General features: G+C 33.5%; 2 protein-coding genes across 6 annotated transcripts in view; one reads left to right on the top strand and one right to left on the bottom strand.

The window, feature by feature from the left end:
• Positions 1–410: 410 nt before the first annotated feature.
• On the top strand, positions 411–15,106 carry LOC108907803 (transcription initiation factor TFIID subunit 2). Its single transcript, XM_018711608.1, has 13 exons — positions 411–588; positions 661–715; positions 773–936; positions 994–1,210; positions 1,349–2,075; positions 5,115–5,523; positions 5,575–5,814; positions 5,871–6,120; positions 7,354–7,900; positions 11,145–11,364; positions 11,421–11,724; positions 14,619–14,792; positions 14,851–15,106. Exons 1-13 carry the CDS (start codon positions 545–547, stop codon positions 15,037–15,039), a joined length of 3,540 nt encoding a protein of 1,179 aa, XP_018567124.1. The 5' UTR covers positions 411–544; the 3' UTR covers positions 15,040–15,106.
• Positions 15,107–18,841: 3,735 nt separating this feature from the next.
• LOC108907802 (TOX high mobility group box family member 4) overlaps positions 18,842–27,071 on the bottom strand; it is a 238,209-nt gene continuing 229,979 nt past the window's right edge. For 4 of the 5 annotated variants that reach the window (XM_018711607.2, XM_018711602.2, XM_018711605.2 and 1 more), the window contains 4 exons: positions 25,689–25,824; positions 25,248–25,622; positions 20,098–20,372; positions 18,842–20,035 (listed from right to left, as the gene is read on the bottom strand). In XM_018711607.2, coding sequence (XP_018567123.1) covers positions 19,969–20,035; positions 20,098–20,372; positions 25,248–25,622; positions 25,689–25,824 — 853 coding nt within the window. In that variant the 3' untranslated portion in view covers positions 18,842–19,968. The remainder of the gene's footprint in view (positions 20,036–20,097; positions 20,373–25,247; positions 25,623–25,688; positions 25,825–27,071) is intronic. The other variant, XM_018711604.2, reaches the window with a different exon arrangement.

Below are 27,071 nucleotides of genomic sequence, written 5' to 3'. Positions count from 1 at the left end.
CAAAATGTAATGCATTAAAACTAAATCATTGAAATTGCTAAAATCTTTGCAACATATTGAATAAAAGATGAAAATTGTTAATTTTAATAACCCAGTATATAAAGAAAAGACACTTATTTTAACTATGACAATACAAAATAGAAATCGAATTGTTCTTTTCTATGATTAAAAGAAACGCTATTGTCTCACCTGGCGCCTTCTCTTATGTAATGTAACGAAGCAGTTGTCTTTACTTCGGTTTTACAGTTTACTGTAATTTGCTTTATGATATTACAGTTCTCTGTGAGCAGTTTTAATTCATATGAGTATTGTAAAGATGGCAGCAGCGTCAATCTTAGACAACACTCTTCTTCTTCTCCAGTACTTGACAGCTTGACAGTAAAGAAAAAACTAACTGTGGCACGGCCAATAACAAAAATCAAACGCTAATGGTGTATGTAAACAATTGTACTGTGTAAATAAGCATTAAATGATTTTTTTGTATGAACTGTTGTTAATGCTGTAGTTTTTTCATAACTAAAATTTGAGGAAATACAATGACAACATGAAAAAGGAAAGAACTGGAGATAACTGCAGACCCTTCAAATTATAAGTATCTTTTTTAAATGTCTAATTACAATGCGTATTATTTTATAATTAACAATAATTTCTTTATTTTACAGCCCATCAAATAGTGAGTTTAACTGGAATAAGTTTTGAAAGGAAGAGTATTATTGTAAGCATTAAACAGTAAAAGGAACCGTGACAATTTAATCCAAAATAATTATTTCAGGGCTTTGTGGAGTTAACAGTTGTTCCTTTACGTGACAACTTACGCATCATAAAATTAAACGCAAAGCAGTGTCGTATTTATAGAGTTATACTGAACGATGATTATGAAGCACATTTTCAATATTTTGATCCTTTCTTGGACGTATGTCAATCGGATACTGAGACGTAAGCACTTATATGATACATATTTTCAACAGAATGTAATTATTTATATATTTCTAGGAGAAGCTTGGATGCATTCTCAAATTACCACCTGGCAGCAGCTTTAAAAGTTGATCCCGATAACAATGCAGGAGAATTAGTAGTTACTATACCACCTGAGGCTTCTCACTTGGTTGCGGAAGGTACTGCCTTACGAGTTGGTATAGAATTTTCCTTAGAACAGCCGCAGGGCGGAATACATTTTGTTGTTCCAGTGAAAGAAGGAACGTATGCAGAGGTAGGGTTATAATATGTTTGTAGAGTGTTTTCTAGATGTAAGTAAGAGATAAGTGTGTTTAGTTTGAGAAATTATTTTTGAAATTATTATAAGTTCGCACATTTACCTTTTGCCTTTACAACACTAGTCGTATTTCAGAGAGGCGTCCATATGTTTACATATGGCCATCAGAATTCATCAAGACTATGGTTTCCTTGTGTAGACAGTTTCGCAGAGACCTGCACCTGGAAACTGGAATTCACCGTAGACGAAGAAATGACCGCCGTATCAAACGGCGACTTGATCGAGGTTGTTTACACCCCCGACCTGCGTAGGAAAACATACCATTACTCGCTCAACATACCCACCTGTGCTCCGAACATTTCTCTGGCTGTCGGACCGTTTGAAATTTTCGTCGACCCGTACATGCACGAGGTCACTCATTTCTGTCTGCCGAGTTTGCTGCCATTGTTGAAAGTGACCACCAGGTATATGCACGAGGCGTTTGAGTTCTACGAGGAAACGTTATCTAATCGGTACCCGTATTCTTGCTACAAGCAGGTTTTCGTCGATGAAACTCACGAAGATTATAGGTCGTATGCCACTATGAGTATAATGAGTGTAAATTTGCTACATTCCGCCGTTATAATCGATCAAGTGTATAATACAAGGAGGGCGATGGCGCAGGCGATTGCGGAGCAGTTTTTCGGTTGTTTCATTTCGATGCAGAACTGGTCTGACATGTGGCTGAACAAAGGTATCAGTCAGTACCTTTGCGGTCTGTACTGTAAGAAGTCGTTCGGCAATAACGAGTACAGGCAGTGGGTTCAAAGTACACTGTTGGATGTGGTCAAGTACGAGGAGGAGTTCGGAGGGATTGTATTGGGTGAGTGTCTTACACAAATATAACATTTTTATCGTCATACTTGCCCGATAACTAGAAATTTGGCAGTTTCCCATTGTATTTCATAATATCAAGTGGAATAATGAAGTTGTTATTAAGGAAATATATCTCTTTTAAATTTGTTCATCCACATTTATGTGCAGCAGCGATTGTAAGTTTGCCAAATCATGTGTCAAGAAAATTATTTTATAATAATATCTTAATCTTTTAGTCATACTTAAAGTTCAATCTATCTCAGTTGCACTGGAACAAATTCTAGCTTGAAAAATAGTAACTCGTTTTAATAGAGAATTGAAATTACATTATGCAGTGAAATTAACCCGGATTTTAACTTTATAGTAAAGAAAACCTTAAATAATTGAAAAATTAAATTCAAACATAATCACAAAGTGTAAAATTATACTATTTAAAAAGCAAATCTGTTAAAAGCAGTGTTTCCCATACTTGTTGCCGTGGCCCAGATATTATGAGATTTATTTCTTATATTTCACAGTTTAACAAATGGAAGTAAATGTAACAAGATAGTGATGTTTGTTTTCATGTTAATATTTGCTCAAATCTAACGATTTCAGGAAAAGAAGCCCTTAAAAAAATTTATAAATACATGTATGTACTAGGGTTGCTCAAAAAAAACAAATATTTTTTTCGTGTTTCTTGTAAAAATATGTTAGTTTATCATGTTTTAAAAGCCCCCTCAAAAAATCAGCTCAAAAAAATTTTTTTTAGAGGTCACTCAAGATTTTTTAAAATTTCCAAAATCATCAAAAATAGATTTTTTTTTATTTTTTTTTGTCGTTATATTAAGTATCATTTTCTAGGTTGAAAAAAATCTCGATTCTCAAAATTTCAGATCGATATTGTAATTTCTAAAGGTCACAATTATTTTAACTTTCAAAGTAGTGTACCTAAAATGTTTTCAAACGATCTAAAAATAAATATCAATGAACAAATAATTTTGTTGAATTATTATTTTTTGTTGAATTTGATGAACAAAAGAATAGAAATGAATCATGAGACACTTAAATTTTAAATAATTAAAAAATTATAAATATTTGATACTCACAGTGGGGTAGTAAATTTTGCCTCGAGAAATTTTTTAAGTGACTCGTGATTTATTTCTATTCTTTTGTTCATCAAATTCAATAAAAAAAATTATTAGTTCGTGATATTTATTTTTAGAGGTCGCTCGAAAACATTTTAGATACACTACTTTGAAAGTTAAAATAAATATGAGTGACCTTTAGAAATTAAAATATCGATTTGAAATTTTCAGTATCGAGAATTGTTTCAACATAGAAAATGATAAAATAATGAGAAAATAATTTAAAAAAAAAATTATATTTTTGACGATTTTGGAAATTTTTAAAAATCTTGAGCGACCTCAATTTTTTTGGCCTGATTTTTTGAAGCTCTTAAAACATGATAAACTAACATATTTTCACAAGAGACACAAAGAAAAATATTCGTTTTTTTGGGCCACCCTAATATGTATTTCTTGTTAAGAAAAATAAAATCAAAAAATTTTATCAAATAATAAAATGAAGATAATGATTCTGTTATTGCTGTCTGTCTTCTATTAAAGTATTAAAGTACTTCAATGGAATTATATAATGCCACTCTCATCACATAATGTATGTTACATTTGTTTTGAAAATAATTTTTGTAATAACCATTATTGAACTGATCTGCTGATTAAGTTGTCGCAAACAAGGAATAAACTCTATTGCTTGTAAAATAAAAAAAATAATTTTGGATGGAAAAAAAACATGAATATTAAAATTTCATTGTCGATTAATAAGACACTAAATACTTATCAAACCTGATAAACAGATAAATATTTTTAAAAAATAATAACTTTTTTCCATCTCTTTTTTGTTTTATGATATTAGATGCAACTTTGTTATAGTTTACTGTCTTCTACTCTGTTTTCAACACTGTTTACATTAGGTTTGAAAATTAATTTGTTACGCAATAATTTTATTTGTTATTTTTCATTAACATAAGTAAATTAGTAATTGGTGCTCTACAATAACTTATTTTTGATAAAAAGTTTTATTTTTACGGGAAACCACATTAGGAGGCCGATTTTCAGGCATTTCTCATGAATTTTTTTGAATGAGACATATTGATTAAATTTTGATGAAACTTTGACATTATTTTATCAATATTTTGAACTACAATTACAAATTTGTTCAAGTCACTTGTGTTGAAAATGCCGAAGTTATAGGCTATTGTCCACCGAAGGTCAAGTTTTGAAAATTTTTACCATTTTCTTCACTTATTTTAAAAAAATAACACCCATAAAATTTTTATATCATCCGAATTGTTGATTCATGTTCTTTGTAATTTCATAAAGAAACACACTTTCAATCATAACGATCGGTTCATAACTTTTCAAAAATGCGATTGAAGATTTCCGAAAACTAGAAATTTGAGAAAGTTATCAATAATATTTATAGTGCTTTCCGATCAATCAGCGATTCTAGCACCATGTAACAGTCTTTCTTCTTCCTCATAGGCATCATTCTGAGCTTGCACCTGTTATTTTCTTGCTTAATAAGTAACTAGACTACCTGAACAAGCGCTCCGCCCTACCTGCTGTGCGCTCAAGCGCTGACCCGATGGGTGTTCTGTTTTAGGTTCAGAAAATTGGAACGAATAGTAATTTAATTTTGAAATTTTGGCAGCTTAATATTGAATAGTTATAATAACAATTTATCCAATAAAAAAAAACGATTTTTGAACCGTGTAGACTTACTTAAATTAAATTTATTAAATACTCACATTCATATAAACAAAGTAGATACTTTCTTTATTTTTTGGAAGCTGTTTGTCAGTTTTCGGACTATTATATTTTTTTCAGTTCAATTAAGTTCAATAAAAATGATCCTAAATGTATTTCAGTGCACCCTGTTACTACTAATTTTTATATTTCACCGTAAAGTTCCATCAGAACACAGTGATGACTGATGAATAATAAAAAAGTAACCTTTCCTCATTATCGTAAAATATTTCTTGTAGATTCGAGTCAACCGCCGGCCCCGCTTCCAGTAGGGGGCAGCACACCTCAGACCACCCAAAAAACCACCGAGGAGAAATTTTACTTCTCCATAAGAAACTTGCACACGCTCTCTCCGATGTACATCGAAGCCCTTCACAAGAAAGCGTTACTTGTGATGAGAATGTTAGAGCACAGAATCGGCTTAGAACTGCTGCTACAGGTGTTCAATAAACAGTTATCGTTGGCCACCAACGCCGCGCAGCAGAAAATCGGCAGCGGGTTATGGGGGCACATGTTGATAAGCACGAACGTGTTTACCAAAGCCATTTTCACGGTGACCGGCAAGGATATGATCGTGTTCATAGATCAGTGGGTGAGGACGGGGGGTCACGCCAAGTTTCATTTAACTTCGGTGTTTAACAGGAAAAGGTAAACGAGAAAGGTAGACGGAACGTCCACTTCAAATTTTTTACTTTGCAGAAATACGATAGAATTGGAAATAAGACAAGATGCGACGACGTCTTTAGGCATCAGGAAATACGTCGGTCCCCTCTTAGTAACCCTACAAGAGTTAGACGGTACTTTCAAGCATAACTTGCAGATCGAGAATACCGTTGTGAAGGCTGATATAACCTGCCACTCGAAGAGTAGGAGGAACAAGAAGAAGAAGATCCCTTTGTGTACGGGAGAGGAGGTCGATATGGACTTGAGTGCCATGGAGTAAGTTTCAATTTGAAGGATACTCGTTATTTTTTAATGTGACGTGTTTATTGTAGCGATTCTCCCGTTCTTTGGATTCGTCTGGACCCGGAAATGACCCTGTTGAGGTCCGTGGTGATTGAACAGCCCGATTACCAGTGGCAGTATCAGCTGAGGCACGAAAGGGACGTTACGGCGCAGATGGAGGCTATCCTCGCCTTGGAAAGGTATCCCACGCCGCCTACCCGTCTCGCTCTTACCGATACTATCGAAAACGAACAGTGTTACTACAAGGTTAGGTGCAGGGCGGCCCACTGCTTGACTAAGGTAAGATTTGTTACTATTTTGAATTTAGTATTAATATTTATGGTTTTTTTTTGTTTATCGTTTATTTTTTCATTGAACTCAACAAGTTTTTCGGTGATTTAAGTTTGCTAGATTTTTTTGAAAGCTGTTTTACGATAGTGTTAAAATTTATTTGTTTTATTATTTGTTTCTATTTGTTTATTTTTTCATTAAGAAGTCGACAAGTTTTTTTTTTATTGTAGTTTGCTAGATTTTTTTGAAAGGTGTTTTACGATAGTGTTAAAATTTATTTGTTTTATTATTTGTTTCTATTTGTTTATTTTTTCATTGTAAAAATTGATTATTTTGGCATAATCTACGGAAATAAGTTGAAAACCTGACGTTTAGAGGTTTTTCGTGTTCATCTCTGTAATTTTTTTGATCACTCAGTGGATCATATTAATACTGGGAGTGACGTGTATATAAAAATTAAACTGCAGCTTCCTAACGATATTTGTAATAGAAGTTTTATACGAAAAAGATCTATTTTTGCGTTTTTTTATCGTAAAGTACAATTATGGATCACAATATTTTCTCTGGAAAGGTCCTGTCCCTGTGTTGTACGATGAGTTACGTGCTGTAGACCAGCCGCGTAAACAAATCGTCGTTGAAAGATAGAAAGATACTTCCCAATTTTTGAGGAATTTTTCAATGCAGAGTAAATGCATTGTTTTCTCGGTTCATTGTAAAACTAGTTTGTGCACAAACTAAAAAATTAGGCAAAGTAGGAAATAAGGATCTCGTTTTTAGTGTAATCGGCATGCTGTTCTTATTTTTTACCTCCTTATAAAAATTACACTGTCACTGTTGTGGAATTACAAAATAAAAACTTTTGTCTGGAATCTTTCACTTTTTAACACTGATGGGTCGATGAACGATGCTTAATATTTAATAATTAAGTGAATAATGAACCTAACCTAACCTAACCTTACTTAACCTAACCTTACCTAACCTTTTTTTAGTATTTCTAGTATTAGATTATACCGACTTAAATTATAAGGTTACATCTCGGGTCGCATAAAAACATTTCCAAAGTTTTTAATAAATAACACAGGGTCGGCCTTCATTTTCGTTGAATAAATGAACTTTAATTCACAAAAAAAAAACGTGTAGATAGCACTTTTTCGTATACGACTTTTCTATTACAAATATCATCAGCAAGCTGTAGTTTAATTTTTATAGAATACACACTCCACACCCTGTATAATATTTTAGGTTGCGAATGCGATGGTAGCGAACTGGGCCGGTCCCCCGGCCATGCTCGCCATCTTCCGTAAACTCTTCGGCTCCTTCGCGGCCCCCCACATCATTCGCCAGAACAACTTCCAAAACTTCCAACATTACTACCTCCAAAAAACCATCCCGCTGGCCATGGCCGGGCTGAGGAACAACCACGGCATCTGTCCCCCCGAAGTCATCAGGTTTCTCCTGGACTTGTTCAAGTACAACGACAATTCCAAAAACAGGCATTCGGATAATTATTACCGCGCGGCGCTGGTGGAGGCTCTGGGGAACACGGTGACTCCCGTCGTGTCCGTCGTCTCGCAGGGGACGCCTATTACGGCGGAGAATTTAAGCGCCGATACCAAGCTGATACTCGAAGAGGTCACGAGGCTGCTCAATTTGGAGAAAGCACTGCCTTGTTACAAGTATACGGTTTCAGTGGCTTGCTTGCACGCTATAAGGAAGTTGCAGAAGTTCGGACACTTGCCCAGCAGGCCAACTTTGTTTAAAAGTTACGCGGCGTATGGACATTTTATAGGTACGTCTAACATTCGTTAAATAATATCTCTTATTTTTAACATCTGCATCACTTTGAACAAAAACCGATACGATATTCAGCCACGACAACATGATTAAATTATTTCTGCATTTGAAGGGTTGCGTTTTCAAGTCGTTTTAAAGCAGAAATGGTTTATTCTCCAAATGAAAATAATAGTCAACTGAGTGTTAAACAAATCAAATCACAATTTTGACCACTTTTTTTAGTCTACTAAAAAAATTGTGAAGTGAATTCTCTGCTTGGAAATTGTAATGTGCTATTCATTTCGCATTGTGTTCCAATAATAATAGCATTTGATATTAACATCTATATGCTCTCTCTTTATCTTTTCACCTGTTGCACTTAAAAGAAGGACAAAACATATTTATAGGATCCATTTGTTAATACTGAACTTTCCTTATGCCCAGCCTGCGCCCGTGCGTTTGAAACATTTCATTGTATCCATCTTTGCGTATCGCGTACAGAAAGAGACAATCAAGGCTACATAGTTTGATCTTTTAACATCCCACTCTGTCTCAGTTTCGAGCTGAGACATGTCTGTGCTTGTCATAAGCGTACAAGTGGAAAAGCTTGTTATTATTTTCACATTTTAATTATTCCGGTAAGTGTTGTTGAAAATGGAATCGTATGCAGGTGTTAGTGACCACCTGATGTATGGCTAGTTGTAAACGACTAGTAGCACGTGTGTGTCCATAGAGCCTAGCCCAAGAACAAGGGCAGGTTAAAGATTTCTAGCAAAGGCTAAGGTTGTTCAGATCTGTAACTGACAGCGCTCAGGTGCATAGGTCATGGTATAACAACCCAGAAAACTCCTCTGTTTTACAATCAACAATTTTTAGAACCCTTTAAAATGATACGCCCGTAGATTCGCATTCCCCGCATGCCTTCTCCATTGCAGGGATATTTATATTTAGCCCAGTAAATGAAATTTGTAATACATGTAAATCAAAATGTAATTCGTTTCAGATTGAAACTTGGTTTAATCATTAGTCTGGCCAAAAAGAAATAATATTTCCCAAAATGTATCGGTTTAAAACAACAAGATCATTGTTTAAACAATGATTATAATGTAAAAATTACCAAGAATGGAGTTTTTTAGCTGTATTAGAAAGCGCTCTCCAACAGAAGTTTTTGCTTTTGTTTATACTTATAGGTTTTCAAAAAATGCTTCCTTTGAGACCTGCTAAATTAAAATCCATTAACAATTTGTTTAAATAATTGCAAAAAAACAGCAAAATTTGAATTTACTGTAAATAGAAAAAAAGAACATAAATCGGCTCTAAACTACAGTAAAAGTTGTATTTTGTTACGCTTTAGAAACGCTGAAAATTTGGTAAAAAAATATTTATTTGTTTACGAGTTTTTGCATTTGTTTATTAGAAATAGCATTTTTTCAGTTGCAAAAACGCGGTTGTTAGCGTTATAATAAAGGACCTTATGATGGCTCATTTGTTTCGTCTTGATTTATATTTTCAAGATATGCAATTGGAAACTGTAATTTCATAGGCTAACCTCCTCAAAACGGCGTATAAATAAATAGTGTAATTTGTTTATAACGTTTTTCATTAATAACATTGCGAAGAATTAATATTTTTTAAAGCCGCTTTGACATTCGTAATACCTACTGGTAATTTTTCACGAATTTAAAAAAAAATTGTTCTAGAACCATTTTTAGCCGAGATAGCGTTTTTAAATTCATAACTTGTTTATTTATAAACATTAAGACTTGAAATTTCGGGAATAAATCAATCATCCCTTAAACTTCATAATAACGGCTAAAGATATCGAAGAAAATGCATTTTATAGTAATTTTTAACCTTTTAAAAAACGTCCTCGAATACATTTTTATATCTGGAATGTGGTGGGGGAAATAAGACAGAAACGTTTCAAGACTTCAAATCTTAACTGCCCGAAAATTTTGCGATATCTCCGGTTCCAATCCAATTTTAATGTTTTTTTTTAATCTGGGGTAGCGCATGAAAATAATAAAAACTGCACCGTCCATTTTACAATTATTAATTATTAATTTGTTATAAATTGTTAATTTTGTAGAAAAAATTTTTTCTCGCATTTTTTCGAGAAATAATTTTTCTGTGGTACCAATAAACAATTTTCTGAAAAAACAATATTTTTATGTGAAAAAAATTCAGGAAATTATATACAAGTTTATTTTAATGAGAATCGAGTTTTTTGATGTAATATGCATAATAGTATTATTTTTTGACATTAAATTAAGTAAGTAAATTAAAACACTCGATTCTCATTAAAATAAACTTTATATATAAAAAATATGACATTTCCTGATTTTTTTACATAAAAATATTGTTTTTTAAGAAAATGATGTACCATGCAGTTGTTATTATTTTCATGCGCTACACCAGATTAAAATAAAAACGTTAAAATTGGTCCATAATTACCGGAGATATCTCAAATTTTTCGTGCAGTTAAGATTTAAAGTCTTGGAACGTTTCTGTCTTATTTCCCCCACCATATTTCAGGTGTAAAAACGTATTAGAGGACGTTTTTTAAAGGGTTAAAAATTACTATAAAATGCATTTTTTTCAATATTTTTAACCGTCATTATGAAGTTTAAGGGTTGATTTATTTATTCCTGAAATATCAAATCTTAATGTTTATAGATAAACAAGATTTTTTTTAAAAAAACGCTATCTCGGCTAAAAATGGTCCTAAACATTTTTTTTTAAATTCCTGAAAAAATACCAGGAAAAACCTTATAAACAAATTACACTATTTGTTTGAGGAAGTTAGCCTTGGAAATTACAATTTTCAATTGCATATCTTAAAAATATAAGTCAAGACGAAACAAATGAGCCCTCATAAGGCCCTTTATTATAACGCCAACAACCGCGTTTTTGCAACTGAAAAAATATTTTAAATAAACAAATGCAAAAACTCGTAAACAAATAAATATTTTTTTATCAAATTTTCAGGGTTTCTTAAGCGTAACAAAATACAACTTTTACTGCAGTATAGCAACGATTTATGCTCTTTTCTTCTATTTATAGCAAATTCAAATTTTGCTGTTTTTTTGCAATTATTTAAACAAATTGTTAATGGATTTTAATTTAGCAGGTCTCAAATGAAGCTTTTTTAAAACCTATAAGTATAAACAAAAGCAAAAAATTATAGGCTAAATTAGAATGAAACCATCGTGGCTGAATTTCGTGTCGATCTTGATCCAAATCGACTCATTTTTCTTTAGACGTAAGGATAGCCGCACTGGAGTGCCTGGTAGATTTTGTCCGAGCCGACGGCAGATGGGAAGACCTGCAGCATGTCTTAGACATCCTCGAAAACGATCCCGATCCAGGCCTCCGCCACAGGTTGGCCGCATTGTTGATTAAGAATCCACCCTTTAAAAGAGCCCACAGAGGTCGACTCGACATTCCCGATCTTGTGGAGAGAATATGGACAAACATAAAGTGAGTTTAAAAGAATTCTCCTCAGCCACAATTTAAAACGTTTTTCGTACTTTCAGCTGCATGCTTTCTCACGATACGAGGCTGCGTTGCGACCTGGTCGACGTTTACTACACCCTGTACGGTACGAAACGTCCCGTCTGTATTCCGCTGCTGGAATTGTCGGGGATAATGAATCTGTCGAAGCACGAACCCATGAAAAAAATTAAACCCATCCCGAAATATTCGACTGCCATCGCAAACGAGGATCTTATGAAGACGACCAGGTCACCGACTCCAAATAGGGAGGCGTCCCAGCAGATCCTCTTGGAAGCCGTGGAGTGCATGAACGTGGAGGTTGTCGCCAGCGAGGTGAAGCCAAAGGTAAGACTTTGTGGAATTGTTTTTTTTTTAACATATACTTTTTTATTTTCTGACTGGTTTCGGCCTTTAACTAATAATTCTGTGAGAAACAACTACTCTGCGGACTATAATGTCCATCTCTGAGACGACTTTCGTGTGTAGGTTATCTCGAAATAAAATTTCACGAACGTACAGAGGGTGCCTGATTTCAAGGCAATTTTCAGGAAAAGAAAAAAAAAACAAAAAGAGACTTGGAATAGACAAAGATAATTTTAGAACGCATCATATTTTAGCCATGTTTTGTTTCATTTTAATGCTTTCTGAATCTGTTTTGGTGTGTTTTGACATGTTTTATAGAAGTTTTGCTGCCTTTTTAAGGTAAATCAAGAAATAAAGGTGATTTTTCATCGAGAAATCGTGAAAATTACTGGCGTGATTTTATTGTTGGAAAATCTTGGGAATGATAATACAAGAGGCGTCTCATCTCGTGGGTCATGAAAAAAGTATAGCGTCATTGTTTTCTATCAACAAATAGGTCACAAATTTCGTCATTTTTCGTTCTACGCGTTATTGTAAAAAAACTATTAATCTTAGCAAAAAATGTTCAACAGACGATTTGATCTAGAGAAACTCGTCTTTAAAATGAGACTTTATAAGTTAAAATTGCTTTTTAAACAAAAAAGTTATTGCAAAATTAAACGGAACAAGTGCTTTTTCTTTAATTGTTAATAACTTTTTAAATCATTAATAAAATCTTACCAAACTTTCCCAAAATGTGAGTTTTTATATCCTTAAGAGATGTGCAAAAGATGGGCTCGAATGGTCAAATAGTTTTTGCAAAATTCCATTTATTTATCCCATTTTTGCAAAAACGGCCCATTTTCAAATTACTATTCCGGGAGCAGGGATATGACTAAAACATTTTTTTTGGGCTCATTTTCTTCGAAGGGACACCAAGTATCCTCTAGTTAAAAAAATAATAATTTTTTTCCAAATTTAGTTGTATATAATTGTTACCAAATAAAAGGCACTTTTTTCCCTAATAAACAAATAAAATAACTCCGCGGTTTTTAACTTTTGAAAGAAGTTATATTCACCATTCGAAAGCTCGTAAAAAAAACTACATATTGAAAAAAAGCAAGTTTCTACGACCAATAGGTCCGGAGTTAGCAATTTTTGATTTTAAATCACAGAGCAATTTGTTATAAACGGCCTGAAACGACCTAAAATTTTAACATTTTGTCAATGAAGGTTTAAACTTTATGCCCTATTAATTTTAATTGAATTTGCCCATTATTGATCAATCCAGAGCCCGTCAAAGTAAGGGTATGCAGCAGAAGCCCTTCAGGGAGTGGAGGTAGGGGGATCTTCCTCTCAACCAGGAAAAAAACTGACAATGGATCTTTGTAATATTTGTAATATCTCAGCTTCTATAATAGAACCTACTTTTTTTTTAATTTGGGGTAACTCGACGAAAAAATTACTTCTGAATTATTTCTTTCTTTAACCCCTCAACCCTCAAATTAAAGTTGAAATTTATAATGAATTGTAAAAAAAATTCTACTGTTACTGTTATTAATAATAATTTTACAAAATAATTAATCCTTTAATCAATATACAAAATCTATCGTTATATAAAAAGTATGAAAAATTAAAATATATATTTTTTTATTGAGAACTATTGTCTAAAACATTTCAAATAAAAAAAATTCAGAAAATTCACTTTTAGGGGGGTAGGAGGTGGTTTTACAAGGGTAGAAACAATTCAGAAGTAATTTTTTCGTCGAGCTACTCCAAATTAACAAAAAAGAAGGTTCTACGTTACATAGAAGCTAAGATATTACAAATTTTTCAAGCTCGCACCATTTTGAAGATCCATTATCAGTTTTTTCCTGGTTGAGAGGAAGATACCCCCACCACCACTCCCTGAAGAGTTTCTGCCGCGTACCCTTACTTTGACGGGCTCTGGATTGATCAATTATGGGCAAATTTAATTAAACTTAACAGGGTATAAAGTTTAAACCTTCATTTACAAAATGTTAAAATTTCAGGTCTTAATGTTTATAATAAATTGCTCTGTGATTTAAAAACAAAAATTGCTAACTCCGGACCTATTGGTCGTAGAAACTTTTTTTTTCAATGTGTAGGTTTTTTTACGAGCTTTCGAATGGTGTATATAACTTCTTTCAAAAGTTAAAAACCACAGAGTTATTTTATTTGTTTATTAGGGAAAAAAGTGCCTTTTATTTGGTAACAATTATATACAACTAAATTTGGAAAAAAATTAATTTTTTTTAACTAGAAGATACTTGGTGTCCCTTCGAAGAAAATGAGCCCAAAAAGAATGTTCTAGTCATAACCCTGCTCCCGGAATAGTAATTTGAAAATGTGCCTTTTTTACAAAAATGGGATAAATAAATGGAATTTTGCAAAAACTATTTGACCGATCGAGCCCATCCTTTGCACATTTCTTAAGATGTAAAGCTCTCTTAATCAGTTCGAAACTCATCTATGTGTGGTGATTTTGCTGACGAGTGATCTAATTTTCAACTAGTTTGGGCTTTTAATGGAAACAACCACTTGGGCCACATTCCCTGTCCTAGCAATACCCAGTAAGCAGCTAGGATTATTGGTCGATCCAAATCCACCAGACATATACTGGGCTTATAAAGCTCACATCAGAGAAAAATGGAAATGAAATAGTTGAGATGAACTATGTTTATCATATCATTTTTAAATAGATATTTAACCTTAATTTTTTCTAATGATGGGTTTAAGAAACCGAAACTTTTTTGAAAATTTAAAATTAATGTTTTTACTGAAACCAAAAAAGGATTCTAATTTGCTTCTTCCATTTTTCGATTTAAAATGTACTGTTACATCTGTTGCACTTTTATTAAAATATTTTTACTTAGGAGGAAGAAATTATGGACATAAAAGTGGAATCTCCAAAGATACAGAAGCAGGATTATTTCTCTGATAATTCCGTTTCCCTGCCAGGCCTGGGACAGAGTGGTCCGATAGGATTTGAACCGGGCATGTTTAAGAAAGAAGGAGACGGCAAACACAAGGTTGACCCGTCGGGGAAGGTAATAATAATAACCACCAACGCACGAATACAGCTATTAGATTGTTTTATTTTTTCAGATTAAGAAGAAAAAGAAGGACAAGAAGAAACACAAGCATAAACACAAACACAAACATGAACACAAGCATAACAAAGATAAGAAGGAAAAGGACCCCAACAAGCTGAAAATAAGGGAAGAAACCTTGAGCTCTACGAGTTCTACTCCCAGTCCCAATCCGCTGTCGCTCGGTGGTGCAGAAACAATTTAATTTTAAAATATGAAATTTTATTATGAAGTGTTATTTTTTTATTGTTAAAAAAAAAGCAACTGTAAAATTATAACAAAAAATGTAAATATAATTCTTTTTTTGAAATATTGTGTTCTTTCTAATACATACATTCAATCTAGTGTGTAATAACTTTAAGCTTTTGTGACTGTCGTTTTGAATCAGGGTCGCAGAAAGTTGTGAGACATGCCATCGAAAATTGTTCTCCTGATACTTTTAACAAATTTCATCATAAAGTTGCGGTAGTAGACCAAAATTTGTTGCTGATGCATTGATAAATTTCAGTAGCAACGATTTTAAATAATTTTGTTAGCTGAACCTCAAGTTTCGTATCAGGGTTCCAGAAAGTTAAGGAGGTATATAGACAAAATTTTACTCCTGTTAGTTGGCATTTAGTTATTATTTCGATAGTAGCAATTTTCACATTTTGTATCAGGATCACAGAAAATTCAGGAGGTATATAGTCAAAATTTTACTCCTGGTAGTTAGATTCGAAAATCGTGGGTGTGTCTGAAATTTTACTCCTGACTTTTGGATTCATTCTAGTGCTGACAAAATTTTTGCTCCTGATACTTGTAGGAGGTTCACGGAAAGGCAAGGAGGTATGTGGACAATATTTTACTCCTGATAGATTTTACTTCTGAATTTACACATTTTGTATCAGGATACCATAAAACCGAGAAGATATTTGGACAAAATTTTTCTTATGGCTTGCAGATCTTAAATTTTCAATTTTTGTATCAGGATACCAGGAAGTCGAGGAGATATGCGGAACAAAATTTTATTCTGACTTTTGTAGAATTTAAATTTTCATTTTTCCTATCAGGATAACAAAATGTTGAGGAGGTATGGGAACAAAATTTTATTCCTGATGTTTGCTTTTAGATACTTCTGAATTTACACATTTTGAATCAGGATACCAGGAAGTCAAGGATATGTGTGGACAAAATTTTACTTCTGGCTTTTGTAGAACTTACATTTTCATATTTTTTATCAGGGTAACAGAATGTCGACGAGGTATCCTGGTGTTTGCTTTTAATTTCTGAATTTACATATTTTGTATCAAGATACTAGAAAGCCTAGGATATGTTGACAAAAATTTTTTTCTGGCTTTCGTACTTTAAATTTTAATTTTTTGTATCAAGATAACAGAATGTCGAGAAGGTATGGGAACAAAATTTTACTTCAGATGTTTGCTTTTAGCTACTCCTGAATTTACGTATTTTGTATCAGGATACCAGAAAGTCGAGGATATGTGAACAAAATTTTGTTTCTGGCTTTTGTAATCATAAATTTTCATCTTTTGTATCAGGATAACAGAATGTCGAGGAGGTATAGAAACAAAATTTTACTCGTTTTGTGTTTCTCTAAGAACTCTAATTTTTCAGCTTAGTGCCACAAAAAATCAAGGAAACAAAGAATGTAGACCAAATTTTACTCGCGATGCTTACTTTCATGGTAATTTTCCCATTTTTATTAGAATAACAGAAACTGGAGGAGGTATATGAATGATTTTTTTTACTCCTGATTGCTTTTATAGCAGCATCCACATTTTGTAGCAGGACAGCAGAATGTCGAGGAGGTATGCAGCGAAAACTTACTCTGGGAGTGTAAAGATGGAGATTTTTGGGTATTGTGCAAATAAAGTGCACGGCTCAAGTAGAATCTATTTATTTTTAAATATTAATTGATTACATAGTATAGGTTGTGTGCTTGTCAGGATAAAATATGATATTTACAATGTAATAGTGGAACATAAATTGTACTTAATAATTTTTAAAGCTCATGAAGAGATAATGATCAAATATATATACTTTTGATATTTTAATACTTTGAGAAAAGTTGATTGTTTGGTTACATTGCTTGGTTCCAAACTATTAAATAAAAAAATAATAAAATAGAAAAACACATTAAAACAATAAAATAAAAATAAACAATTTTCTTCACGTAAGTATTTATCATATGTATTCATCTAAAATTTAATTTATACAATTCTTACAGTTCAAACTGTTTCAAACAGTTCCCTTAAAATTAAAAATACAAAGATGAGAAAACTAAACGTCCTTAACAATTGCACTGCTTCAAACAGTTCGAATCTTAACAACTCGTTCAACATATTCACAAATATACATCCTTCACCACGTATTTAATACTAGGGATGTTCACGCAAAACCAATTGCTCACATCGATAACAATAAAGTAACAACTGCTAATTATATACATCGACAGAAAAGCGTAACTTTGATTGGTCAATGATATAAAAATAATTGTACACTACTCACTAGATTTTGGAATCTTTACACAACAGAACGTCGAGGAACGACCGGCCAAGAAACACGAGAACAAAAAATTCCACCTGCTTAAATCGTACCCAAAAATATGTACCAGCAATACATTTTTATAGATTTTATTACACAGTTTGTCTAAATATGAATTAATGCACAAATAACAGACTTTCCCCCATTCTAATGCAGATTTTCTATAAAATGGAGTTAGTCTGAAATGCAAATTACTTTTTAGTGTAAAGATATTTGTAATTTACAATACAAATTACAAATTTCTTTACAATAAAAAGTAATTAGAGTTTCAAATCGACACCATTTTATAGAAAATCTGCGTTAGAATGGAGGAAAGTCTGTTATTTGTGCATTTGTTCATATTTAGACAAACTGTGTAATAAAATCTAAAAAAATGTATTCCTGGTTGGCTATTTGCTAAAGAGCCCTCTTTAAAAGCATTTGACAATTTAAAACCTGTTGTTTGTATGTAATATACTTAGATCACTAGTCAAACTTAGGAATGAGGATGCTAGATAGCGACTCTGCAACAAAATCACAGTCGCCCTTGTTTGTAGTGCAACAACAGCATTTGTTTTGAGAGTCGCCATCTAGTTTCTTCACTCCTAAGTTTGACTGGTGATTTAAGTATATTACATGCAAACAGGTTTTAAATTGTTAACTGCTTTTTAAAGAGGGCTCTATAGCAAATAGGCAATCAGGAATAGATTTTTTTAGATTTTATTGGACTTAGTTTGAAACTCAAATTACTGTTTAGTGTAAAGATATTTGTAATTTACGATACAAATTACAAATTTCTTTACAACAAAAAGAAATTTGAGTTTCAAACTAACTTCATTTTGTAGAAAATCTGCGTTAGAATGGAGGAAAGTCCGTTATTTGTGCATTCCTTCATATTTAGACAAACTGTGTAATGAAATCTAAAAAAATGTATTCCTGATTGGCTATTTGCTATAGAGCCCTCTTTAAAAGCATTTAACAATTTAAAACCTGTTGTTTGCATGTAATATACTTAAAACCACCAGTCAAACTTAGGAATGAAGAAACTAGATGGCGACTCTGCAATAAAATCGCAGTCACCCTTGTTTGTAGTGCAACAACAGCATTTATTTTGAGTGTCGCCATCTAGTTTCTTCATTCCTAAGTTTGACTGGTGGTTTAAGTATATTACATGCAAACAACAGGTGTCAAATTGTTTAATGCTTTTTGAAGAGGGCTTTACAGCAAATAGGCAATCAGGAATACATTTTTTTAGATTTTATTACACAGTCTGTCTAAATATGAATTAATTCACAAATAACAGACTTTCCTCCATTCTAACGCAGATTTTCTATAAAACGGACTTAGTTTGAAGCTCAAATTACTGTTTAGTGTAAAGATATTTGTAATTTACGACACAAATTAAAAATTTCTTTACAACAATAGGCAATTTGAATTTCAAACTAACTCCATTTTGTAGAAAATCTGCGTTAGAATGGAGGAAAGTCTGTTATTTGTGCATTAATTCATATTTAGACAAACTATGTAATAAAATCTAAAAAAATGTATTTCTGGTTGGCTATTTGCTATGGAGCCCTCTTCAAAAAACATTTAACAATTTAAAATCTGTTGTTGCATGTAATAAACTTAAACCACCAGTCAAACTAAGGAATGAGGATGCTAGATGGCGACTCTGCAATAAAATCACAGTCGCCCTTGTTTGTAGAGCAACAACAGCATTTGTTGTGAGAGTCGCCATCTAGTTTCTTCACTCCTGAGTTTCACCGATTGTCTGCTGTTAACAAAGTGACTTCAAGGCCACCTATTTGTTTTTGGTATTTGTGTTGTTCTTCACCGGCCGTTAAATCCGACGGCTATCGCGTTGTGGCAGAGATTCGTCGAAAAGAAATCAGTACACAAAACATGTTGATTATCAGTTGTTAATCATTCACCAAAAATTTCACAGTTCTGGAATTTTCTCCGTAACAACAAAGACTTAACTATAAACTAAAATAGTTTCATTTTTAATATTCTTATGTACTTTGGACATATCTAACTACAATTTTTTTATCAAGGATACATGCATTTACATAGCATGAATTAACAAATTTTGCTTAAGGCCGGCCAAAAAGTATCTTGAAGGTCTAAGAGCAACTTTTCGGGTTGTTGGATTTTATTTCCGTACGGCTAAATGAACGTACGCATAAAACACAAATTGGGAGTCTTCCGGACGTGCAAGTAATGTTTCGTTCTAATCGTAACACATAAAAACGAAGTCAACAAGGAATACTCGGAGAAATAAAGCCCATCAAAAGTGGTAAAAAGTTACAGTTTACACGTACGCTTTTGACCCACCTCATTTCTTTAATATACAACGTATATATGCTAGGATTACAATATTTTTTTTTGTATTGTATACCTATATATAATGAAATCGTATTGCGTCTATTGCTTCAATACAACCTCACTTACTAAATGATTTTCCATTTTATTTACAACTCTTAAAATATCCTCTCACTATTACATATCGTGACTGCCAAACATACCGTTTTATCTATCGGAAATAAACTATCTTGATCCAGTTGGTATTGCTATCTTACTTTTATCATTCTTGCGGCATTCTCTATCCTAGAACTTATTTAACGGTTGAAAAGTTCTGTGATTGGTTCTTGTTTCCGGATACCCAATTTGTAAATACATCCCTAAAAAAAAACAACAAAGGACTTAAAACCCGACAACGATAACAACACTAATTAGTACCTACCGGCAATGGCTAACAACGCACTCATTACTGCAGTATTCGTCCTCCCATTCGGGATTTGTTATGGCTGGATTGGGGCATCCGTGACGTATACAAGCATTCGGTGGCCTCATCTGTCCTTGACCGGCGTTCTGCTGGGACACGGATGTTGGAACAGTCGGGGGTGGTGCCGAAACCGGTGGAGAACTAGACACTATCGGGGGAGGACTCATGTGCTGTTGCATGTGCGGTGAGACTGGGACATGCTGCTGTTGTGGGGACACCGGCATGTGCTGCTGCTGGGGAACCCAAAATTAATAATTAATGTTACTACATCATCCAAGCAAGGAAGAACTAATATCAGTGGTTATCAATTTTATTGTTTGATAAACGGCGCTGGTTTTATAGACTAGATAAACTGCAGCTCGATATTAATATCAAACGAACTCTTCTATGTTTAAATAAAAAATGATTCATACATAAATTGTCAAGGCGTGGCAATGAAGTAAATATCGCCGGATATCTCGATTTGGCTATGATCAATTTAATGAATAGGTAGACTTTGGCTACTTGATTACCTCATTTTCTTAATTTGTCGTTACGTTCTAAATTTTGGGCGAAATATTCTTTGCACTAATGCCAAATCCACAAAATTTATACTGAAATGTTTGATATATCTATTCTTCCAAGAAATCCAAGAATTAGATATAAACTTGGGCTTGAATTTTGAATTTAACAATTTAAATCTAAATTGAGGTTAAGTTAACTTCTTCTTCTTCTTCTTTTTTAAAATATGGCCTGATTGTAAAGAGTTTAGTCAGCCAGTCGCAACCTTTATTTACCATGTTGCTAGTAGTTTCACTTGAAGGATGTTTCTTGCAGTACGTTTGGAATTTCTGTGTTACGTCCCCTAAGTTAGATACACACATTTTATTTCCAATTATAATTCTTTCTTTTGGCAAATATTCATTTCAAATTGCGCGTAATAATAACGCGAATATTTGTAATAACAAATATTCTCCTTCATTATTTGTCACACTTTTCTAAAGCTACACAATTACTCCATTTACTCGAATTTTCATCGCATTCTAAAATCACAACAAATCAGAAAATATTGTCATAATTTACTCGATTTATGCCTTTTACATTTAGTAATTATTCTCGATTTACTGCATGTGTATTAGGGTGGCCCAAGAAAAAGGAATATTTCATTTTTTGTATCTTGTGAAAATATGTTAGTTTATCATGTTTTAAGAGCCCCCTCAAAAAATCAGCTCAAACAATTTTTTTAGTCGCTAAAAATTTTTAAAAATTTCCAAAATCGTTAAAAATTGATTTTTTTTATTTTTTCTCCTTATTTTATCATTTTCTTGGTTGAAAAAAATCTCGATTTTGAAAATTTCAAATCGATATTTTAATTTCTAAAGGTCACTCATAATTATTTTAACTTTACAAGTAGTGTACCTAAAATGTTTTCGAGCGACCTCTAAAAATAAATATCAACGAACTAATAACACAGGTCAACAAGGGTCAAGAAGCAGACACATTAGGGATTCCCGAAGGATTTTGGTGCGCTAAATCCGAATCTGGCCACAGAATTGCTCTATCACGTCAGGTTTTTGAGATAGCCTATTTGAGCAAACTCAACGGCATTCGAAGGAGGGAACCTTGTACTTATTTTAGATTCAATGTATTAGTTTTTTGAAAAAGAATAGATGGTATTACTACATAACCTCAAATATGACGAAAAACAGTGTTTTTTGCACTTTTAGGTTAGGATATCTCAAAAACCTGACGTGATAGACCAATTCTGCTGCCAGATTCGGATTCAGCGCACCTAAATCCTTCGGAAATATATATTCAAAATTCTGCTTCCAAAAAAAAGTTAAATTTTGTTGGTAATTTTTTTATTGAATTTGATGAAAAGAATAGAGAAACTTACAAAATTTCTCGAGGCAAAATTTACTACCGCACAGAGTATCAAATATTTATCATTTTTCAATTTTTTAAAATTTAAGTGTCTCGTGATTTATTTCTATTCTTTTGTTTATCAAATTCAATAAAAAAAATATTAGTTCGTTGATATTTATTTTTACAGGTCGCTCAAAAACGTAGGTACACTACTTTGAAAGTTAAACTAATTATGAGTGACCTTTAGAAATTATAATATCGATTTGAAATTTTCAGAATCGAGATTTTGTTCATCCTAGAAAATGATAACGAGAAAAAAAAAATTTTTTTAAATTCAATTTTTGACGATTTTGGAAATTTTTAAAAATCTTGAGCGACCTCTAAAAAATTTTTTTTTGAGCTGATTTTTCGAGGGGGTTCTTAAAACATGATAAACTAACGTATTTTCACAAGACATGAAAAAAAATATTCGTTTTTTTTGGGCCACCCTAATGTGTATGTATACTCGATGCATGGACTCGATGTGGACATGCATCCTCCTTCATGGTTGTCCTTGAACTCTCGTTTAGTTTAACAAATCCACATTTTATCTTTGTTTTTTTTTAAAACACCTGTGTTAATCCCGACCAAGATCCGAGACAACTTTGCTACACGATCGGCACTACAAGTCAGAAGTACTTATAGTATATCCAATATGGCGCCCTACGTAAAAGTTTAACAACTTAATAAGGTCTGTGACTTTCAGATATTTGTCGATTTTTTGGCTTTAAAGAATTATGCCTTTTAAAATACTGTTTGTGGATAAATGCTGACCAAAAAAAAAAACGGCAAAGATTGTGGATCTTTTAGATTGGCCATGAATTTTAGGTCGCCGACTTTTGCAACTCTACGCAGCAATTAATATGTTGTCTAGTAGCGCTCCGTCTTGACATCTAGATGCCCTAGATTATGTTTCTTTGCCTTTTCATCTGTTGCAATTAAAAAAAGACAGAACACATTCAGGGCATCTAAACGTAATAATACTAAACGTACGTACCTTCGCCTTCCATTTCCCTAGCTTATTCCGTGTTGCCAGATCAGGGAAAAAGTTCCTAGTTCTAGAGACTTTTTACCACTGACAAAGTGGACGGACGATTTTTTTTAATATCTTAAAATCTAGGGACAAAACGACAAGAAAAGTGTAAGGTTAGAAAAATGCGTCATTGTTGTCCAGACGACGCAGAAAAATCAGCAACTGCGAAAACAAAGAGCATTAAATGGATCTAAATAACATAAAAATTCTGATGAGATTGATGAGATTTTAGACAGGACTTAAAACAGAAGCAGGGGAAATCGAAAAAGAAATGGAATTTTAACGAAGACGAGAGTTTAGAATTATCTAAAATGTAGAGAAACGACTGATACACAGAAAAAATATTTCACTCAATTTTACTCAATAATGTATCAGTTTCGGTTCACATCCGATTGAGTGAAATTTTCACTCTATTAGTATGAGTACAAGTGAGTGAAACTATTGCATCACAAAATAGTGAGTTTTACTCAAATCCGAGTTACTGCTAACAGTACTATCAATTGAGAGACTTTTGACTCTATTCTGAGTATATAAAAACAATTTAGAGTTGACTTTTTCTCTAACATGATTTAAATTTAACTATTATTGGGTCATTTTTTACTCAGACTTGGTTTTTAAGTAACTAAATATTGAGTGCAAAAATAAATCATTCATAAATGATTAATTAGGATATACAGTGCTGAAATTATTAAGTTCGCGGAGAACGCCTCCTGTCCTGGCTGAGACTCGCCAGTTGAGTCCCTCCAGCTGAGACCCGCCGACGCCGGCCAAGGTCTTTTCGCCTGGCGAGCACGCTTTTCTGGAGCATCTAACGGGCCCCTATCAACTGTGGCCGAGATTAAAGAAGCAATATGTAAATGGTGCCATCTTCACGACCCATTCAAATTACTCGAAATTAATATACATTTAAACTCACTCAATAATGAATGAATGAATGAATTTACTCTGATTTAGATACAAGTGCACCAAATACGAGTTTACGTGAAGAATTTATTTAAGGAGTACCTATATTTGAGTTAAAGTACTCAGTTTTAGTTTAAATGTAATCACAAATGAGTAAAATGATGAAAATGCTTAATATTGAGTGAAAATGTACTAAAAAATTTTATTCAATGGATTTACTCCGAACCTTGCTTTCGATCACACCAATTTTTTTTACAGTGTATGTACAAAAAATCAAACACCGGAACGTCACAGGCTGGTAACTTTAAACTATGTACCGAAACGCATTGAACCAGAACACATACCAAATATAAATACTGATAAAGAGGACTTAAATCTACAGTTTGAATCATCAACTGATAGTTTCAGAAATACCAAAGTTTGAAGTTTTTAAACTCATTTTTAACATATACGGTATACATTAAAAATCACGAAGAATGCGATTCCATGGGCGTACCATTTTAGAGGGTTTAAAAAATTATTAAACACAGTAAAAAATCAGTAAAACCTTTCGGGACAATAGATTCTCTATATAATGCGGTATGAATTTTCTTTAATACCGGAAATTTATTTTTAAAATAAAATACGTTAGTCTTCCTACGGATCACATATTTGACATCGCTGTTAATTTAATTTTTTTTTGCACTTTTTATATCACTTTTTAACGCACGATAAACACTTCCGACAGACGCTTCTGTTAAGGAACTATACTAATTTACCAACATACAGGCCCGGATCCAGAGGGGGTGGCGATGTGGCGATCGCCACCCCCAAAGCACAACATTTTTTAAAGATCTTCAATTTCTCCAAACGACAACAGGCAGTTAGTCGATATTAATGCAAGTCCCCCTTCCTAACCTACACCTTACGTCATCAAAAAAATAACAACAACAACAACAACAATAATAATAATAATGATAATGATAAAGAAGTGCTTTGCGCCTCCCCCAAAACCAGTCTCTGGATCCGGGCCTGCCAACATATCAACGTTTCGTGCTCAAATTCCCTTATACACATTACTTATAATACAATAACGATTTTGTACTGTTAAACTTGGTCGTTTACGGTTATCCCGATTATCAGAATAATAGCCACCAACACCTGCATGTGATTTAATTTCTAACACTTATTGGAATTGGAAACGGAATTAAGATGTAGTAAAAAATTGGGGTTTGATTTATGTATGACTCACTGCCTACTATTTTCGACCTGAAATATATAGGAAAAAAGATTTAAAATAATTTCCCACCTGTTGCATATAACTGCTGTGCTGCTGCTGTTGTTGCATGTGCTGCATGTTCATGTGGTTTGGCACTGGTCCCATGTTGGACTGCATCATGCTCTGATGCTGCTGCTGGGGCGACGGGTTCATGTTGCCCATCATCGAGGGCTTCTTCCCAATGGGCGACTGTGTGGGCGGAGTTGGCGCTGACGTCATCGGGGGCGATGGAATGGTTCCTTGTGGCTGATAGGAGGAGTACTGTGGCGCGCCCTGTTGGTAGTTACTGTAATTTCCGTACATGCCCTCGCCTTCTCCGGCGCCCTTGGATACTAAGCTGGCCCTGTAGGCGGCCAAAGCCTTCAGATATTCCTTCTTTGCGGCTTCTGTTTTCTTTTTATACACCTGAAATCAAATTATGAAGATCAATGAAATGTATCTTAAAATGATCGAGTTGAAATTTATACTCACGTTCTTGTGTTCGGAGTCTAGTGCGTCCCACATCGAGGCCACGATTTTGGAAACCTCTCCGAAGCTTGCGTTCGGATTCTGTCCCTTTATGGCAGCTTGAGTATCACGGAAGAATAACGCATACGCCGATACTGGTCTAAAACAATGTTCAACATGAGTTTTGACACCCTACTATAAAATATTACGGTAAAGGATCTGTTTATATATTTTATTTGCTGGCTCCCGTAGTACTAAAGCTAACTCTTATTCAGTTCTGGCTCCCTCGAGATGGATATTGATAATTAAGAGAGAGAATCGAAAACACAGATGTATGTACATATTAAACGAAGTGTGAACGAATAGGGTGAAAGACCTCACTACAAGATCTGAACTCTATGGAGCGAAAAACGAATGTAAGTAGTTCCTCATGCTTTACATAAATGTAAAAAGTATATAATAGAACAGATTTAAAAGATAATCTCAATCGGGAATTTATTTCCATACTTAAGTGTATATCGTCTTAACAATAACATCTATACCCATATAGGTTAATGTACTTTTTCCAAAAGGAATGAAATATTTCAATTGCTCTTGTTAAACGACAATCTCAATACTATACGTGCAATGCAAATATTCATCATGCACTTAAAGGAGGTTTATAAAGTCTAACGAGAGTTTCTGTACATTCCCTAGTAACTAAAGTAGTAAGCCTTTAGATTTGGCACCGTTGCACTTGTCTGGCTTTGTTTGGATGCCTAAGCTTGAAATATACACCATATGTCACACCTGCGAATTTCAAATAATACGCTACGTCGAGAACCGCGGCGTTGCCGCTATCACGCATATGGACGTTAAGTTAATCAACAACAGCAGTTTGAAGGAGAATTATTATAAATTATGTATCTTACAAGTACCTAATCGATTTCTACGACCTGTCATACGGTTCCTTAGATATCGGTTACCTGTTTATACAAGTTGCTGTAAAAACTGTTTGTCAATTGCTGCGCATTCTAAGTGGAAAGACCAAATTCTCATAAGACTGTACTAAATCGTGAAAAATTATTTTATTAATATCTCGTGTCTTAGGTATCCAAAGTATAGTAGGATTATATTCGATGCAAAGTAATAAATCATTGCCTGTCAAGGGAATCAGTGCAACACGTTTTAGGGGGTTTTGGATATTGAATAATTTCTTTATGCATTATGGATTAATAGTTATATATTTATGAAGGACAAAATGAAAAACAAATGCATCTCCTTCGCACATAGGGCGGCAGGGCAACAATACATTTATTACTCCTTTCATCCTCCCTCATATGACTTGCGTCTTGTGTTTGTTGCGGCAGCGCGCGTGCCGGTCCGGCATGGTCAGTTTCGTTTCGGTTGTATTGGTGCTGCGTGTCT

This window comes from Anoplophora glabripennis, unplaced genomic scaffold, assembly GCF_000390285.2.
Source record: "Anoplophora glabripennis isolate ALB-LARVAE unplaced genomic scaffold, Agla_2.0 scaffold100, whole genome shotgun sequence".
Classification (NCBI taxonomy): Eukaryota; Metazoa; Arthropoda; class Insecta; order Coleoptera; family Cerambycidae; genus Anoplophora; species Anoplophora glabripennis.
Note: the sequence above shows the minus strand (reverse complement) of the source record. Positions and strands in the feature narration are given on the sequence as shown.

What these genes read in the sequence shown, in the direction of transcription:
- LOC108907803 (XM_018711608.1), top strand. Translation starts at nt 545, where the DNA reads ATGAAAAAGGAAAGAACTGGAGATAACTGCAGACCCTTCAAATT. An exon ending in ATGGACTTGAGTGCCATGGA is followed by an intron (nt 5,815 to 5,870) that starts GTAAGTTTCAAT and finishes TGTTTATTGTAG; the next exon opens with CGATTCTCCCGTTCTTTGGA. An exon ending in GGCGTATGGACATTTTATAG is followed by an intron (nt 7,901 to 11,144) that starts GTACGTCTAACA and finishes ATTTTTCTTTAG; the next exon opens with ACGTAAGGATAGCCGCACTG.